We start from the raw sequence: 18,286 nt of genomic DNA, 5'->3' as shown, positions 1-18,286 counted from the left end.
ATAAAGCAACGTTACGCCCAGATAATGTCATATAATTAGTTTTAACAGCTACCACAGAAGTAGTGATCTATAGCCGCCTACAATAGCGCTGATTGCACACCATTAGGAGTGTTTATTCTGTCCTGAAGGGGCAGAGCGGTACAGCCGAGGAGGAGCGGCCTCGCTGTGACCTTGGGCGCTCAAAACCGAACAGGCGGGCGTGACCTTGCAAGTAATCACCGGGGAAATAACATCCCCGCGCTGCTATGTCCTGGAGGGCGTTGCACTGCTCTAATTGATAAGGACAGAGGGTCCACCTACCGCCATTTTTGGGGACAGAGGTGGGCGATAACCACGCTGCGCTGAACAACGCCAATCTGACAGCTTATATGTAAATCACTCTGGTATATGTCCATATCTGACATAATCGGAATTGATAGTGTCAATAAATCTATCGTAAATATAATTCTGTCAGGACAATTATGGAAAATATGTACCTTTTAATATGGGTCTAAATATAGTACAAGAACAAATCATCGAATATCGTGAATGGATTATGCAGAATGACTAGGTAATATTTCAAGCAAAACAACAATGTTGTAAGTATTTTGAGTATTATATTACTATATAACTAATTATGATATAAATTATTAATTATCGTATATAACAAACTACTCATATAACTAAAAATGACATGAAAATTAATTTTATAGAACTATTGAAACTTCCAATAATAATTAAGTTCCACGTTTCCCGAAAAACATGGATTAAGAAATTTAGATGAAATTATTTATATAATGTTTATATTTATATTATATCTATATTTATATAGATAGACAGTACTTAATGTCTTGTAGGGATAATAATATTGTCATAAATAATAACATATTGGTTGTTTAAGCTGCCAATATATTGTAAATTGGTATGGCAAATGTGTTTTCTTTGAGATTACACCAAACTAACATAATGTATGTTATAATATTCCAATCACATAATATATCCATACTCTTCACGTAAATAAAAAATACGGCATTGGTCTGTTTTCACAAACCATCTCAATGATTATTGAACTGCTGAATATCACGTATTAACGTGAACGGAGTGTCTGTGCTGTATTTAAACGATGAATTATTAAAACTCATTATCAATAGTAGGTAATGTTAAAATAATTCGGTGTTTCCTTTTTGACGTTACTACATTGTGCGTGTTCATTTGGCGTATGGTACGGTTGTCTCAGAAAGCTGTATCAGTTATTGTATCACATCTTGCGTGGTGAGAGAAATATGGTTCAAACAGCAACGGAAATCTTCACGTGCTTTGCTACATGCATAATAAAAGATTTCGGAACATGAACGACATAAGTAAGCTTGATCGTTGATGTGTTGCGATGACCTTGTTTGAAGGTCATGACAAGATCATTCATCTGATACCTTTTGGGGCTATAAATATAAATTGAAAGGAATGTTTGGTTTAAAATTGTTTTAACTGTATAAGACGTGGAAAGATCGTCATAATTGTAGTACATTAAACTGTATTTTCAGTGTATTTGTGTTTAAATTATTTCATTATTAATGAGAATGAAACTGGGATAAACCATTGCCAATAACGGAATTTTTCATGATAGAAATTATAAACGAGTTGGATCAAAATCTCTAAACAGTCTACAAGGTAACATATTTTAGCGTTATTTAAGCCTCGAGCTTAATTTATCTTAACAATAAATCTGTATTATACGCGCGATATCTAAAATCTACTAATGGAAGTTCATTACTCGAACCAATTCATTGAATTTACGACAGGACTCAAACACAAATAACATTAAATAAGATTTCCAAGAAAAATATTTTTCTTTTATATAATTAAATAAGCCATTTAAAAAAATTTTTGTCTACACACACACACACACACACACACACACACACACACACACACACACACACACACACACACACACACACACACACACACACACACACACACACACATATATATATATATATATATATATATATATATACAAACTTATTGTTATTGTATAAATATTTCTTAAACAAAATTTTAATACAAAATCTCAGTAAGTTTTGTCTATTGTAATTATTTTTTAAATTAATTATTATTTAAACAACACTTTAAGATTTATATAATCTTATAAAATAATCTTATTGAAATTATAAGAGTATGCCGTATGTGTCTATAAGAATGAATTAAATCTGGTTGTTTTCATATTATTTTGAACATCGTGAGATATGAGTATATCATGTGAAAAGCTATTTTAATATAAAGCCTTATAAGTGATATGTAATGAATTTCGCTATGCAATTCAGATTACATATTAATCTATTCAAATACAACACAGTCATTTGTTTGGCTATGACCATATTTTATTTTTTTACATCTTGCTTTTAGAGAATTTGTTACTTTCTATATAATTTATAAGATATAATTGGGGTAGACGTATGTCTAGTTTTCAATACTATAAGAAGTACGCAAACTGCATGACATGTAAGAGTATTCACTGAATTTCGAGGCAATAGACGTTATCACAACCAAATCCTGTTCAGATACGGATGTAATAGGTACCATCATTTAACCCGATCGTTTGTGCATAAGAACGCAGCTTCACCCACCTATTCAACCCATACTTCAATATTGTTCTCGAGATATCTCTCACAATTATGGACTTTGTAATCTTTCAGCTAAATCTCACAAGGAATATACATCATCGAACTCAATTTTCTCTGGTTATAAATTAAGTTCAATCCAAAGTTCAACCTGCTGCACCATTCGAGATTGAGATTTTTCCCTAGAAACAGGCTCCAATAAAAATAAGTCAAATTTCATAACTGATGTACACAATTATTGAACACGAAGTCTGTATATAAGTTAAATTATTTTCGATATATTCCGCGGATAGTTAAGATTTGGTATCAGTGAGCCTATGGAGAGAAATACATCATTATAGAACTCAGTGTTGCTTGTATAGAAATTAAGCATCGTGCAAGTTTTAAGTCTAAAGGTCAGTTTGTTTTTGAGATATCGTGCGGACAGACAGAAAATATTATCATAAATAGAAATTTTCCAGTTCCTCGAGTGATAGAATTCCCTAACGCTTAGCCTATACAGATAAATATAAAATTTCAATTCTATAGGTTACTTCAATCTCAAGTAACCTGAGAACAATTATACAGATGAGAAATGTGTTAGCCCCGGCATTATAGGCTTTACCAAAACACTGCCAACTAAAACCCAATAATTTCACCTTGGTACAGAATGATCTTGAGTGGATATTAACGGGAAAAAGGAACTTGAGAACGTCACTTCAAAACGAACATGAGCAACGAAATAAAGCGTGAAATGGTATACGAGTACCAGGATACCTTGTTACCCATTTAGGGTACGAGAGTAGAAAGGTGTAGTACGCTAGACAAACTCCTTTGAGGCACTACAGAATAACTGGAGTACGCTGGGTAACTCCTCTTTCGTGAGCGACGTTAGAGTGCTGTAGTACGAAAGACAATTGTCACTTGCGGTATCTCAATGGAACTCAGAACTATATACATTTCTTTGTAACATTCATTGCATACTGTTACTATAAGAAGATCTGTACCAGAGGTATGCCTTCTATTAGACTGATTACTTTAAAATCTCACTTAAATTAATCCTGTATAAAACTAATCTAATTAAATAGAGCATTGAATTAGTTCTTTGAGGTAAGATAACACACATATATTTCATGTACATATTTCTCATTTAGTAATTACCAATAAAAGATCGAATACATAATACCTAATGACGTAAATACAACTCACCTGCTGGTAATCCTGATACTCCTCTTCAACATAACCTTGCAATACCTATCGTATCAAACCAATCTGCGGTTTCTACAGAAACACGATCTACTTGTTAGGCACGGGGTCAATGATTGCAGCGTTGATATTGCGTAACAAGTAGTTAGTCCGTTCACTTTTTGTGTAATAAAGAATGTCTGAACTTGCTTTATGGCTGTCGTTTAAAATTTCAAACAAAATCTTTCAAAATATCAACTTTCATAACCGTACTTTTCTAAATGTCGCCTTCTTGACTACTTATTTTTGATTGAATACCTATATTTTCAAGCGTCTTTGAAAACTAGTTCCTGAATTATTATTAATCTTATTTACAACAACTTGTTCAGTGTAACTGTACTTATCCTATGTAACAAGATCAATCCTATTACTAAAATATCGCTTAATGAACGTAATAATATAACGTTGTGCAATGTTTCATATTATACCTACACACACGACTTATCTTAAAGAAATAATCGGGCACTGTTTAAAGAAGTTGTGTAATTTTATCCAGGAATAAGTAAACTGAACATTTAGAAGAGCCAATTAATTATTCAAAGGGCTGGGACAATTTAATGAATGTCTGTCTATGTGTATATTATCTTGAAAAAGAAGTAACCTATCGACATGACACAACTTATGAAGCATTACGTTTCATATCTATATAGATAATACTGAGATCTGCGATGGTACATGTAACTCCATAGGTTTTGCTGAGCATTAGTGGACATTTTCACAATGGTCCTTGCCATGTTACCATGTTAGCAACGAGAAAATAGCAGAAAAAATAAATTTTTAACCAATCAATTAAATCATAAATATGCTATTTTAACATACAATATATTAACACATTTAGTCTTTTAACTACATACGTAGTCTTTGGAGTTCTATTTGTTAGTGTAATATCATCGTACCCTGTTATTACGTGCTATTATGCTTCATTTCCAACAATGGAATTTGGATAAGCGTCATTGAAGCCTATAGGTGGACACAACTTCTCGTTTTATGTCGGATGGATGTAAAAATGTCTTTTCTTTTGTATCCTGGCTATCTATCTGGCCTGAGGGCATCTCAAGAATGATTTGAGATTTCAAGTGTAAACTAAACTAAACAATATAAATAGTGAGTAAAATAGCACAGGAGTGATAGAATTTGGTATTCATTGTTATGTTTCATCTTAATCATTATGAGTGAGGAAATGATTTCAAATCTATTAAATTATATCTATCTATAAGATTTTAAATCTAGAAGTGGAAAGAAAAGTTTTCCATTATTAGGCCTATAACATGTTTTGCGACTTTAATCCAATAATTTTATTACAAATTCCATTTTGATGCCAGATTTTTTAACTTTTCATTGAATGTTAGGACTTTGTAACATGACAAACCATAAAAACGATCTAACTGAACAGTTTATAAGAATACAGTAAAAAACAGACAAACATAACTAAACGAAGTTGGTGTAGGATACAAAGTTTAATGCTACTAGGTAGGCTATTTGTTTACATGTATTTTACAATAATCATAATCAAAATTCTGTATTACTTCAATGAATGGAGCTTTGAAAAATCGTACGCATACAACAGGCTAGAATATTTGGTATTGAAGTGACAACTTCTTTTGGCGGGCAATGGATTGGTTTGAATAAATCTTTGGACTACTAATTTATTTATTGATGAAGTTAACGTAAAATTTATTAACTTACTGCATCATTTAAAATAGCAGTACTTAAAGCTCATCGGATTCTAAACAGAATTTCAGCATGGTTAGTAACAATTCCTATTCAAGTGGAATACATTACCTGTTTCGTCTAATGAAGCCGTAGTGAAATTTAATCCTAGAGAAAAACTAGCCTTTCTGTTCGTTATAGTTATAAACTTTACTTAATTACATTGGGCCTTACCTTACATTCACTTCAAATATTCTGAAGAAACGTCATAACCATTAGTTGACTTTTTAAAAGATAAATTAAATTTACCAATTTCAAAATATAAAAGCATAGAAACAGCAGAGATATAGTAAAACAGTGGATGCTGCGTTTACAAGATATACAGCAAGATTGTATTTATTCCATAATTTTTATTTCTTATATCAGTTATCATAAACCCATAATTTAGAGTATAATGACAATGAAAATGAAGTAATTATTTTGGAATTACCAGATTGTAGTGAAAATGATAAAGACCAAATTATAAAACTAATGATAATAATGAAGATGTATAATATTTATTACTTTAATATTTTGAAATCCGTGATCATTGTTATATACGGAATGTAAACCATATTACTAAGAAATGAATAGAAAATATAAACTATTTTATGTTACTGAATTTAGTGTCTCTTATTATTTAAAATATTATAAATAACCATTTACAAACGTACTGTTTCAAGATATATATGCACAGCCCATTATAAGAAGTAGCCACTTCTGTCTGTTAGTCCCCCGACTGCTTTCCATTCTTTATATTAAATAAATCAAGCAAAAGTTTTTTCCCCTACAAATAAGGTGACATTTTGTTCTTTATTCGCCATTATTATTTGTTGCAGAGAAGCCAAGCTGTGTAAAAACAATCCACATAGACTTCATTACATTGTCTGACAAGCTAAGAAGATAGTTTTAATTGGATGCCAGTGCATTCCAATCGGCAGAATGCTTACGTACCGCATGTTACACAAGGTGACTGTCACAGAAGGAAATACAGAATTTGGGTGAGGAGTTACTATTCAGGGGAGAGTCGTCGCATCGTAACAGCACAATGTCTATCTAATAGGTTTCCCTAAAGTTGGACAAGTAATCGGAAGGATGTGGTCACATTTGAATAGTACATTACACTTACCCCTAACCTCGAAGAATGCAGTTCTAACTTATATGAACTAAAACTTAATTACTCTTTAATTATAGTTCACATAGCTCAGATACTTCAAAAGTTTTTATCAATGGGCTTTTATCAAATGACAACTATGTATATTTAGTTATGTATAATAATTTGTATTTTATTGTACTGTTATTCATTACTTAGTTGTCTGTACGATAATTTATGGTAGAAAGATCCAAGAGACTTAACTAATTGTATAAAGTTTACTCGTGCTCAAATAAACCCCCAAAACGTTTATATATATATATATATATATATATATATATATATATATATATATATATATATATATTATTTCACTTATTGAAATGAAAAACGAAGATTACAAGGCTTCTATATATTTCGTGGGATTTAATACCCACATCTTCAGGAAGCATAATATAAATGAAGAAAACAAGAAACAAGAAACACAACAAATAAAATCTATGTATATATATATATGTATATATATATATACATATATATATACATATATATATATATATGTGTGTGTGTGTGTGTGTGTGTGTGTGTGTGTGTGTGTGTGTGTGTGTGTGTGTGTGTGTGTGTGTTTGTGTGCCCTGGAAACGTTAAACTTGTTACATAGGCTCCTCTTTGTCCAAAGAAGATCGTTATTGATTTTTGCGTCAAGCCTGTCTGTTTGTTCGACTTATTATTGATAGAAAGGTCCCAGAAACTTCAAACCTTTTTATTTTGGTGTTAAAAAGTTAACGTACAGTCTGTCCGTCTGTCTATCGTCTGTGATAACTCATTACGTCCTGTCGGATCCTTCGATCCTTCTTCCGTTTGCATTGTTAGGGCAAAGCTACTGTCTAGTATATATAATTGTCTTAACTCAAATATTTCTTGTGAATAATCCAATAGGAGTTTTTTGAGTTGTCAGTTTTATAAACATTTTGTCTAAAAACATCTTTAACTTAAATGTTGTAGTACTTATATAAGAAACTTAATCGTAAAAACCTCCATAAACGTAAAACTTTGTTTTGCACAAAAAGGTAAGTTTATTTTATTTCAACATGGACGATATATACAATACATTCATTAAAAATTAATATTATGATGAAACAATTATTAAGAACTAGATTAGCAAACTAATAGATCTTTGATTGAAAATAATGGTATAAATAACACGAGTTTGTGATATTGATTTAGTTAAATTAATTAAAGAGCAATAATTTTACTATATTATACCAATCATGGAAATGTTACAATAATTTTGATATGCAATAATTACAGACATGTTACAATTCTAATAGCACACACTACTTTAAAAATCCAAGATACGTATTGTGAACAGGATGAACTCAAAGAAATAACTGATATCTGCATCTTGACTCACGTACCTGTGTTTTAATTCTAATAGCACACACTACTTTAAACATCCAAGATACGTATTGTGAACAGGATGAACTGAAAGAAATAACTGATATCTGCATCTTGACTCACGTACCTGTGTTTTAATTCTAATAGCACACACTACTTTAAAAATCCAAGATACGTATTGTGAACAGGATGAACTGAAAGAAATAACTGATATCTGCATCTTGACTCACGTACCTGTGTTTTAATTCTAATAGCACACACTACTTTAAAAATCCAATATACGTATTGTGAACAGGATGAACTGAAAGAAATAACTGATATCTGCATCTTGACTCACGTACCTGTGTTTTAATTCTAATAGCACAAACAACTTTAAAAATCCAAGATACGTATTGTGAACAGGATGAACTGAAAGAAATAACTGATATCTGCATCTTGACTCACGTACCTGTGTTTTAATTCTAATAGCACAAACTACTTTAAAAATCCAAGATACGTATTGTGAACAGGATGAACTCAAAGAAATAACTGATATCTGCATCTTGACTCACGTACCTGTGTTTTAATTCTAATAGCACAAACTACTTTAAAAATCCAAGATACGTATTGTGAACAGGATGAACTCAAAGAAATAACTGATATCTGCATCTTGACTCACGTACCTGCATTTTAATTCTAATACAGTACAAAGTTAGATATTACCGTAGTCTCTATTCCATAAGAGTACAAATGCTACCATTTCAAAATGTGTAACGTTTCTGTAAAAAAACCTGTTCTTTCTTAATGAAGTAACTATTTATACGACTCCAGAATCAAAAGAAAACACAATTAACGCTATTTATTTGTTATTCAGGACTCGACGACTGGCTCACATATTTGGCGATCGATTTACAACTCTTTCAAACCACTGCCGATAACAGAAGCCCCCAAATCGTTAATGCAAGCCGTAAAAAGCCCAAGTGGAGCGGGTCAAGCAGGACACGTCTGCTGTGACAGGGAGGTGACCGGGTAGACAAGGACGATTGTCGTTTCGAATTCCAGCTCTCAGCGACAGCCGGTGTCACCATGAACGTATCTAGGCATTTGGGGCCCGGGGCAGCCACATACCAAATATCCTCCCCTCCTCAACTTCAGTGTAACATTTAAAAATCTCCACTTTACATAAAATCTTTCATTTTTAGGGCACTCTATGCTTGGAACCCTTCAAATCCTTGTTACTAGCTACGACCCTGGGTTTTGCCGCCCAATAGGCTGATATCGGCAAAATTAACACAACAATAGGCCTAATGGGACAGGACTGACATTGTGGACGAGGTCCGCTCGCTTTTGGCGGTCATCCTGCGTAGTAAAATGCGATATTTATTGGCCTGTATCGGTTCCTGGACAGGTTCGATTGGATCGTTCTGTAGCCAATTTGTTTACCAGTCGGGAGTCCAGTTATGGCCCGTGCTATTTTAGTCATGCCACCCGCCCGACCGATTCCCTTCACGAATAGCCTATATAACGATGTTTACATGGCTTCTGAAATTTGTCTGTTCTGAAAACTTGTTTTGACGAAACGAGTTCCTTATAGAATCTCACACTTTTATTATATAAATGCAAATATCCATTCCGAAGTCCATTATTAATTATATAACCTGTTTATTATGAAACTTTTGGAAATAATAGTCAAAAGAGTGATTGGAATAAGCAATGAGTAAGTAAAAAGTAAGTCCTGACGAAATGTGCGTAAAACATATCTTTGGAGTTACCTTTATTTTAAGTGGGTTACAATAATAATAGTACCACAATTATAATGAGTCTGATAGCATGACATATCTGTACTATTATTTAAAATTCTTATGGTGCATGTCTGTGTGTTCCTATGTGTGTTATTCATTCATATAAAAACTACTGGACCGATTATATTGAAATTTTGCATGGACACTCTTGGGATTCCTGGCTATGCCTATCCTTATTTTACTAATCCCTCTGGAATATGTCTTAAGGGTATTTAAAAACCTTCTCTGTAATCACTTATGGGTACAAAGGTTATCCAAATGATAAAATAGGAATTTATCGTAAAAATATACTTTAAATTTTAACAAATATTAAATATGTAGTGCTTGATCAATATTGTAATCCAGATATCAAAGACAAAGTTGGTGTCTAACTTTATATACAGATTTAAAGACTGCGAGGAAACATATTTTAGTTGTTTATTGACTTAAGTAGGTCTTTTAGATAAACTTAATTATTGCATAAGAAATGGCTTAGACCAGAATAAACTATAAAGGTATACATTTTGACTGAAATAGGCTTCTCAGACATACACAGTTTGAGTTCACGGTACTTATAACAACTTTTTTACGCACGGTTTTTTAAACGTGGTCCAAAACACTGCTCTTTAAACAAAAATGTAAAATAGATGAGAAGGTAGACATATTTTTCAGTTATAATCACCTAACTGTTTAGTTGGTAATAGAATAAATGGAATTTTCTAAACACAGATCAGATTTAATAAGATAAACTATTATTTACACTTTATTATCAAAGCAACAGTATAAATTTGGAAAAATTAACGAACGATAAATAATATCAAGTTTTTTCTACGATCTCCTAGTTATAAGTTATTTTTAGTCTACGATCATGTTAATTTGTAATCATTACTCCTCCTACGTTATTTGAGTATTTATCGTTTGTTACTTTTACTTATCAACATCAACTTAAATATGTTTTTAACTATTACCCTTTTTTGTATTTTTAATAAAAAAATTTTATATTATGTGTAGTATACAAATAATCAGGTTAAATTATATAATAAGTTAAATTACTGTATAGGGATCAATGTGCATTACATTTATATTTTATCAAATTCCGATTTCATCAAAGAACTCGGAAAGTTTCTTATAAAAAATCGACTGTCTTATTTTTTTTAGAAATTATGTGGACTAAATTTTTGAAACACGAAGCCATAGCCTTTAAAGCTCTTAAAGTGTTTATATGAGCTTTGAGTTTTCAAGTAACTCAAATTAATTAAAAACAAAAAAACTAATTGCAATATCTGGATTTGTCTTTTGTTTTACCTTTCCAATATTGTAAGTCCTATAAATTTATTTCTGAATCTTAAATCACTGATTTATTGGTAAATAGTGGAAACAGAAAAGAGACAGGAATGCCACACTAGAGCTAATCGCGGTAGCCTGATGTCTCCTTCCTTACATGGCTCTGCTTTCATAGGCCACGGTCAGACGTGTTTAGCGGTCTTTGGGCGTCCTTGAGACATTTGCATAGCATCAGATACATCATCCCGTGGCGTGGCGTGGGGTGTGGCGCACAGGTTTGATTACCATTCAACGATAATGCTTGCTACATTCTCCTTCACTCCCCCTCACCCCCCGCAACTAATCCGTGTTACCTCAGGTAATTTACATAGCGTCGCTGTCATCGAGGTTAATTAATTGTTTATGGCCTCGCTCCTGAGTTACGACCCAACTAATTTGTTGACGTTATTCTTAACTACTGGGTAAATTAATTAATGTGTTGGGATCAATTCGGATACTTAATAAAACGAAGGCTGTTAATTTAATAATTTTTTTTGTGTTGTTTCCAAAAAACTTTACATCATTCCCTCCTGGCCTAATAGCTATGTTTACACTTGTGCGATTTTGCGTGCGTTTGAGGCATGCTGCACAGCGCATGCGCTAGCGCACGTGACGCATGCGGAGAAGAATGCTTGTTTCCGGGAAAACAGTCTTCTTTCTGAATCGCATGCTGCAAAGCAAGCAGTTTCCATAATTTTGGATATTCGTGCGTCAAACCGTGCTGCATATTATATTTATTATTACAGTTGTTTATTTGTTAGTTTTGTTTATATATTACAGTGATGTCTTCAGATAAACAAACTGTTGATTTTATAGAAGACTACAGACACTAGTTGTATTGTGGGACATAAAGGACAAGTGTTATACCAATAAAAACAAACGTAATGACGCTTACCGTGCACTAGGTGAGAAGTACAAAATGAGTGAAAAAGGTGTTAAATCCTAAAATTAAAAACCTTCGTTCATATTTTTCAAAAGAACAACAGAAAATGTCGCAAAGAAAAAGTGGTGCCAGTGCTGATGACGTGTATCAAAGTTCCTGGTTTGCCTACAAGCATTTGTTATTTCTCGGAGACTCAATCATTCCAAGAACGACGAAGGACTCCTTAGAGGATACGATCATCGAAGAAGTTGAAATTGGGGAAGACGATATACACGACAACATAGCAGTAAGTTTATTTCCTTTTTATTTAAATTTCAAATTGAAACAATGTGACAACAATCTTTGTTAGTAATAAAATAAAATAGAGAGTACTTTATTGAATTGCACATAATACAGTGGGTGTACATAAAAGTATTTGGTAGTTTTGAAAATTCATATTTTATTAACATATTTTATTCATTTTTTGGATGAATAATAATGTTTAATGATAAAAGATCAGTCATTACAGCCTTGATAACATTAATTTATACAATTCTTTAAAAATTAGATAAAACAAACGTTTTATTACATTATTTAAAATGTGTATCGTGTCTTCTAATTTGAAATAGATCCAATACCAGTTAAGAAATATTCCTTGAATTCTGATCGAACCTGTTTTGCTTTATTCGTCATGTTTCTGGGGGGTCCTCTAAGCGCTGTTAATCCAGTATCCCCTGCAGTATGCCTCCTCCATGTGCCTGGAATGACCTCTCTTGTATTAACATCTTCACGGTCAAACGTCCCTGGTGGAGTGTAGTTTTGTGAACAGTCTGGTTGTGAACGCAGGAAATTATGAAGATAAACACATGCAAGGACAATATCTATAAACGGTATTCTCAACTTTAACTTCGATGGGTTTTTCGAAAAACCCTGAAGACAGAAGCCATCACTCCAAATGCGTTCTCTACAACAACCCTTCCTCTGGAATGCCTCCAATTATACATTCGTTGTGGTGAACCACGATGTAAGTCTGTCACATAGGGTTTCATTATGTTTTCCGTTAGTGAAAAAGCATATCTGCTAATAATACATAAGGCACAGGAAGATTACGACCTTCCAAAGGTTCATCTTGGGGCAATCCCCAGTTTCCTTGGTTAGCATTTTCTTGTGAAATGTAGTATTTTTAAAAACACCACCGTCAGAAATACGTCCTTGACAACCAACATCAACGTATATAAATTTATAGTGGGCATCAACTATTTGCCATCAAAACTATACTGTGTGTACCTTTGTAGTTGTAATACTCAGCAACAGTATTTTTCCGGACGTTTTGTATTTGGACATGTTTGCCATCCAAGGCCCCAATGCAATGTGGATAATTCCAAACTTCATTAAAATCATGGGAAACTAATTTCCATTCGTCCTCGTTCGCAGGGATCTGTAAAAGAAGATCTAAGTAAAATTTTGGAACGCTTCATAAAGGTGTAAACAAAAACTATGTATGTTTTTTCTTTCAGGATGAAGACCAACCACCAGAAAAAGAAGCACCTGAAACTCAAGATACAGCATCGTCTTCTTGTCGACAGCAAAAATTTCTCCCAACACCACAGACCTGCAGAGGAATTAAAAGAAAAATAGATGATGATATAGGAAAAAAAAGAAGAGGCTGCCTTCGGATTTCTTGAAGTAGCAGCTAAATCATTATCTGAAAAGGATGACTGTTCTATATTTGGGGAGATGTAGCAGCCCAGCTAAGGAAGTTGACTCCGCGTAACCAGGCAATTGCCAGAAATAGAATACAAAATTTGATTTTCGATTTTGAAATGCAGGAAATGAATAATTCTTTTACAAAATAACACAGTAGCTCCTCAATATTACAGCCCCTCTGGCCCCTCTTCAGATTCTTCTTATGGTACCCACTACGAACCTACCATTAGTTCTCAACTACAAATTTCCACAGAGAAATCCCAGCATCCAAATAATGTGTTTGGGGAAGTACAACAGTTTTTGTATTTTAACCTTGATAATACTGAGAAATAAGTGTTATAGTAGGGGTAATAATGTAAATAAAACATTTACCTTGACAAAATCTTGAAGTGCTTCAATTATTGCCTTTAAGACCCCTGGCATCATCGACGAAATCAATGGCTTAGATACTTTGAACAGGTACATCAAAGATGCAAATGAGTCACCTGTTGCTAAATATCTCAGACATATCGCTAGTCTGATCTCAGGAGGAACAGCTTCTCTGAAGGTATATTTTTCTTCTCTATTTTTGCTCTGACTAATTTCTAAAAGGTTATAAAAGTTTTCTCTACTCATTCTGGTAAAATTTTTTGAATAGAAAACTTTCATTCAGTTCCAAATCGTTCAAAATACCATTATTTCTCTCCTTTTCAAATAATCACACATCCACATAGACCTAACTTTCCTTTTACGTTTACGCACTTTTGACAATAATAAACACGCTACACTAATACCACTAACACAGTGTCACTATCCATTTTAAACACTAAATAATTATTAAAGACACTGCGTCGAGCGTACAACTAACGCTAAAATGTAAACAGCAATGAAGCATGCGTCCAAAAGAATGCTTGGAAACGCATGCGCTTGACGCAAGACGGAGCAAAAATTGAAAAGAAAGTTGAATCGAAAATCGCACAAGTGTAAACATAGCTAATGGATTCGTCGAAGCTATTAAATTTTATCTCGACGTCCTGATCCCTACTTTGAATTACTTCCAGAAATTCTAAGATTAACGGAACATTCGTGATTGCCGATTCGTGTTAACGTTTTATCACGTCCGTAATGTATTTTATTAAGGCAGTATTAAAATGTTTTGCTCTAAAAAAATAATTGAAAACCAATAGGAAAATACACCAACGTGATTGTACAAATAGTTCATGGAAGGTTTTTTTTTAAAATTATACTCTTTATAATATATCAGAAATTGTGTGCAGAACAAACCGTAAAACAAAAAAAACTTACTTATTTTGGATCGGTGGATTAGTCTAGGAGCCGAAATTTAATTTGCATTGTATAAGCACACAACCGGATTTCCCTTCAAATTGTTAGGGAAATTTTCTCTAACAAACTAATCTTCTATCTCAGAAGTTTTTGTTTTCAGAATGGGAGGGTATCAAAAGTGTCAATCAATCATATAGTATATCAATAGGGTATCAATAGTACATTTTTATCAGATCATGTTTCTTGGCTTGACACACTTAAAAAAAAAAAAAAAAACTATCAGAAATTGTAACAAACGACAATCAATGTCAGCTAACCATATACATAATTTTAAAGTAGAGACTGTTCCAGTTATATGACGACAATTTAACTATTATTTATGCGCCTGATTGTTGTATATGAGTGAAGTGTATCAGGAAAAATTTACTCCAAAAAAGAATGATCGTTTCATACGTTTGACATTTTAGATACTTTAACATTTTGACCACCAAAAAAACGTATCGCGACTGATGATCGACTTCTTAATTTAGAAAAACTTACTCCTCTATCAATGTCAAGAAAAACCAGGTTATACAGTAGTTATACAGTGTAGTTATACAGTTCAAATTGGTTCTTGGCTCTTAGAATAACAGTCTTCACTGTGTAACTACCATACAGTCTAACCTCAAGTATCTTGAGATACAAATTCCTCAGGAATCTTTATCCACGTGCCTACAACCCTGTTCTGCAGACTGAGCCCTATGAACCAAATTCTTTCAAACTTCACAAGAGTCAATATCTTTACTGTTTAAATCATGAATCCCCGAGTTTTGATTTGTTTACATCTCCGAATCAAAAGGTTTCTCAAACAAGTGTTTCAGACTTATGGTATATGTACTTTCCAGTACCAATTTTATTTAGGACAAACAACATTAATTAATAATTCCTGAAGATCAGCTTTCTTTGCAGATTTCATTGCAAGCTTAGGTTCTAACTAATAAATTATTGCTTAATGCCCTTAAGCCTGATATACATTGTTTAAACGTCACACTAACATATAAGATTTGTTCTTGCGATTGCACTCGTATTGCAATTATTAATTGAGATCTCTTTTTATTATGATTATGCTTGCAATGATATGTATCTATGTAGCCTAATATGTCCATTCCCGCGATGATTTGCTATTTTAATGACTAGTATGAATGCTCAGATATTCCGCTCACGTCGGTCCATAAGATCGTCGATAGTTTTAAGAATATATTCACACACATGGGATATATTCTGTCTCGTATTTCTAGGGTCAGAGATAGTAGTTGTCTAGAATAGCTTGGAGTTAGTCTAGAATATCCAAGCTCAAAGCTTAATTACATAAGTTTACCTTTATTTAGATGAATTAATTCACACAGTTTATTTATTATTTCCAAGTAAAATACAAAAAAACACCAACTTTTATATCTTAAAAATACCTTCTTATTAAAAGAAACCAAGCATTAGTTAGTATATTAATTATTTATGGTTTCCGTAGTGGTCTCAGCTCAAACCACAAACGTAAACTGTGAGAACAGTTGTATTTACTTACCATAAGTAAATAAGGCTAACACATTCCAAGGCAAATGTGTGTTATTAATAAGAATCTTAGATTAAATATAGTTCTTTGTATAGTATACAAAACTAAACCTTAAAATAGTCTCACATTCTCTTTTAATTATACGAGAAATGTTTATTAAATTTCCATTCAGTAGTTTCCCAAACACAAGCATAAATGCACTGAAAGGTTGTTCGACTGGCATTCCTCCTTGGGCTTACACAGTCCAATTTACTTCGCAATGGTGTCTGGTTTAGGAGCTATTTAGGCGTGCTAGCATAAACAACCGCTTAATTGGACACCTGATGGTGGCGTAATAAACATTCTCCTTCCAAACACGTAACATTTTACCTTGCAGTACTTATTTGGGTTGGGTTGTTCATCAATTAAGTTGTAATAAAGACAGTATCGCTTAATCTCATATATATAACATGGTTGAATATATTTCATTTGAAAATTCACTTAGAGTATTTGACAATCTTATAAAATCAGTTGCATTTCTGTCATGCAGATGAGATAAACATCTGATGATTAAATCTTATGATCTCAACTGTGATTTAAAATTTAAATATCGAAAACTATATGTCACAATAATATAACATGCTTAACCAGTTTCGTTAATTTGTGTAACAGTGGAATACAACGTACTTACGTAATAAAGAAACAAGTTAGTACGTCTGTTCGTTATAGAACTGACGGCGCTTGTACTTCATCTGTATGAAAAGTGCCCGAACTAATATCACTTTGAACAATAATCCATTAGATCTGTTTGTATGTAAACGCTCATTAAGGGACTTAGTATTAATTATGGATTCGTATCTGAAACTATTATTGTAGTAGTTCGCCTTTCTAAAGCCCCGTAACCTCTACTTCATCCAGATTAGGACTTGTTTTATTGCCATTCTAAATTCATCGAAACACCAGGACGATTTTGCATAAAAAGAAAACGACACGTTTGAAACAATATTCATTTCACCAATAAATAGGTCATTTTATGTGAATATGTACACTATTAGAGCACATAATGTAACAGAACATTAAAAAGCAGATATGCTGAGGATACAGTTATGAACAAACATACTGTGTCCTAAATATTAGATCCTAAATATCAGTTGAATGTCTCAATGTAACTGGTTGCTCCAAGTCCAGTTGATGATGTTAAAGCCAAATAGGTTTGAAGATAGTGAATAAATCCTCAATGAATAAGCCTACTATTTCATAGAGATTTGTATATAGAGGATGACGGTTGAATGTCCCAATAGTTCAAAGTCCAGTGGCTGATAATGTTAAAGCCAAATAGGTTTGAAGATAGTGAATAAATCCTCAATGAATAAGCCTACTATTTCATAGAGATTTGAAGATAGAGGATGACGATACGGTTGAATGCCCTAATAGCCCAAAGTCCAGTGGATGATGATGTTAAAGCCAAATAGGTTTGAAGGTAGTGAATAAATCCTCAATGAATAAGCCTACTATTTCATAGAGATTTGGAGATAAAGGATGATGATCCGGTTGAATGTGCCAATAGCTCAAAGTTCAGTTGATGATGATGTTAAATCCAAATAGGTTTGATGATAGTGAATAAATCCTCAATGAATAAGCCTACTATTCCATAGAGATTTTGGAGATAGAGGATGACGATCCGGTTGAATGTGCCAATAGCTCAAAGTTCAGTTGATGATGATGTTAAATCCAAATAGGTTTGATGATAGTGAATAAATCCTCAATAAATAAGCCTACTATTTCATAGAGATTTTGGAGATAGAGGATGACAATCCGGTTGAATGTCCCAATAGCTCAAAG

At 32.9% G+C, this 18,286-nt stretch overlaps 1 protein-coding gene across 1 annotated transcript; it reads left to right on the top strand.

The window, feature by feature from the left end:
* The first annotated feature begins 12,041 nt into the window (after positions 1-12,041).
* On the top strand, positions 12,042-13,634 carry LOC124361080. Its single transcript, XM_046815115.1, has 2 exons — positions 12,042-12,256; positions 13,467-13,634. The coding sequence occupies exons 1-2, from the start codon at positions 12,077-12,079 to the stop codon at positions 13,632-13,634; spliced, it is 348 nt and encodes a 115-aa protein (XP_046671071.1). The 5' UTR covers positions 12,042-12,076.
* The last annotated feature ends 4,652 nt before the right edge of the window (positions 13,635-18,286 follow it).

This window comes from Homalodisca vitripennis, chromosome 4 (genome assembly GCF_021130785.1).
Source record: "Homalodisca vitripennis isolate AUS2020 chromosome 4, UT_GWSS_2.1, whole genome shotgun sequence".
Taxonomy (NCBI): Eukaryota; Metazoa; Arthropoda; class Insecta; order Hemiptera; family Cicadellidae; genus Homalodisca; species Homalodisca vitripennis.
This window is presented reverse-complemented; position numbering and strand designations above follow the sequence as displayed.

Coding starts and splice junctions, on each gene's coding strand:
- LOC124361080 (XM_046815115.1), top strand. CDS start 12,077: ATGTCGCAAAGAAAAAGTGGTGCCAGTGCTGATGACGTGTATCAAAGT. Junction 12,257..13,466: donor ATATACACGACAACATAGCA/GTAAGTTTATTT, acceptor TTTTTCTTTCAG/GATGAAGACCAACCACCAGA.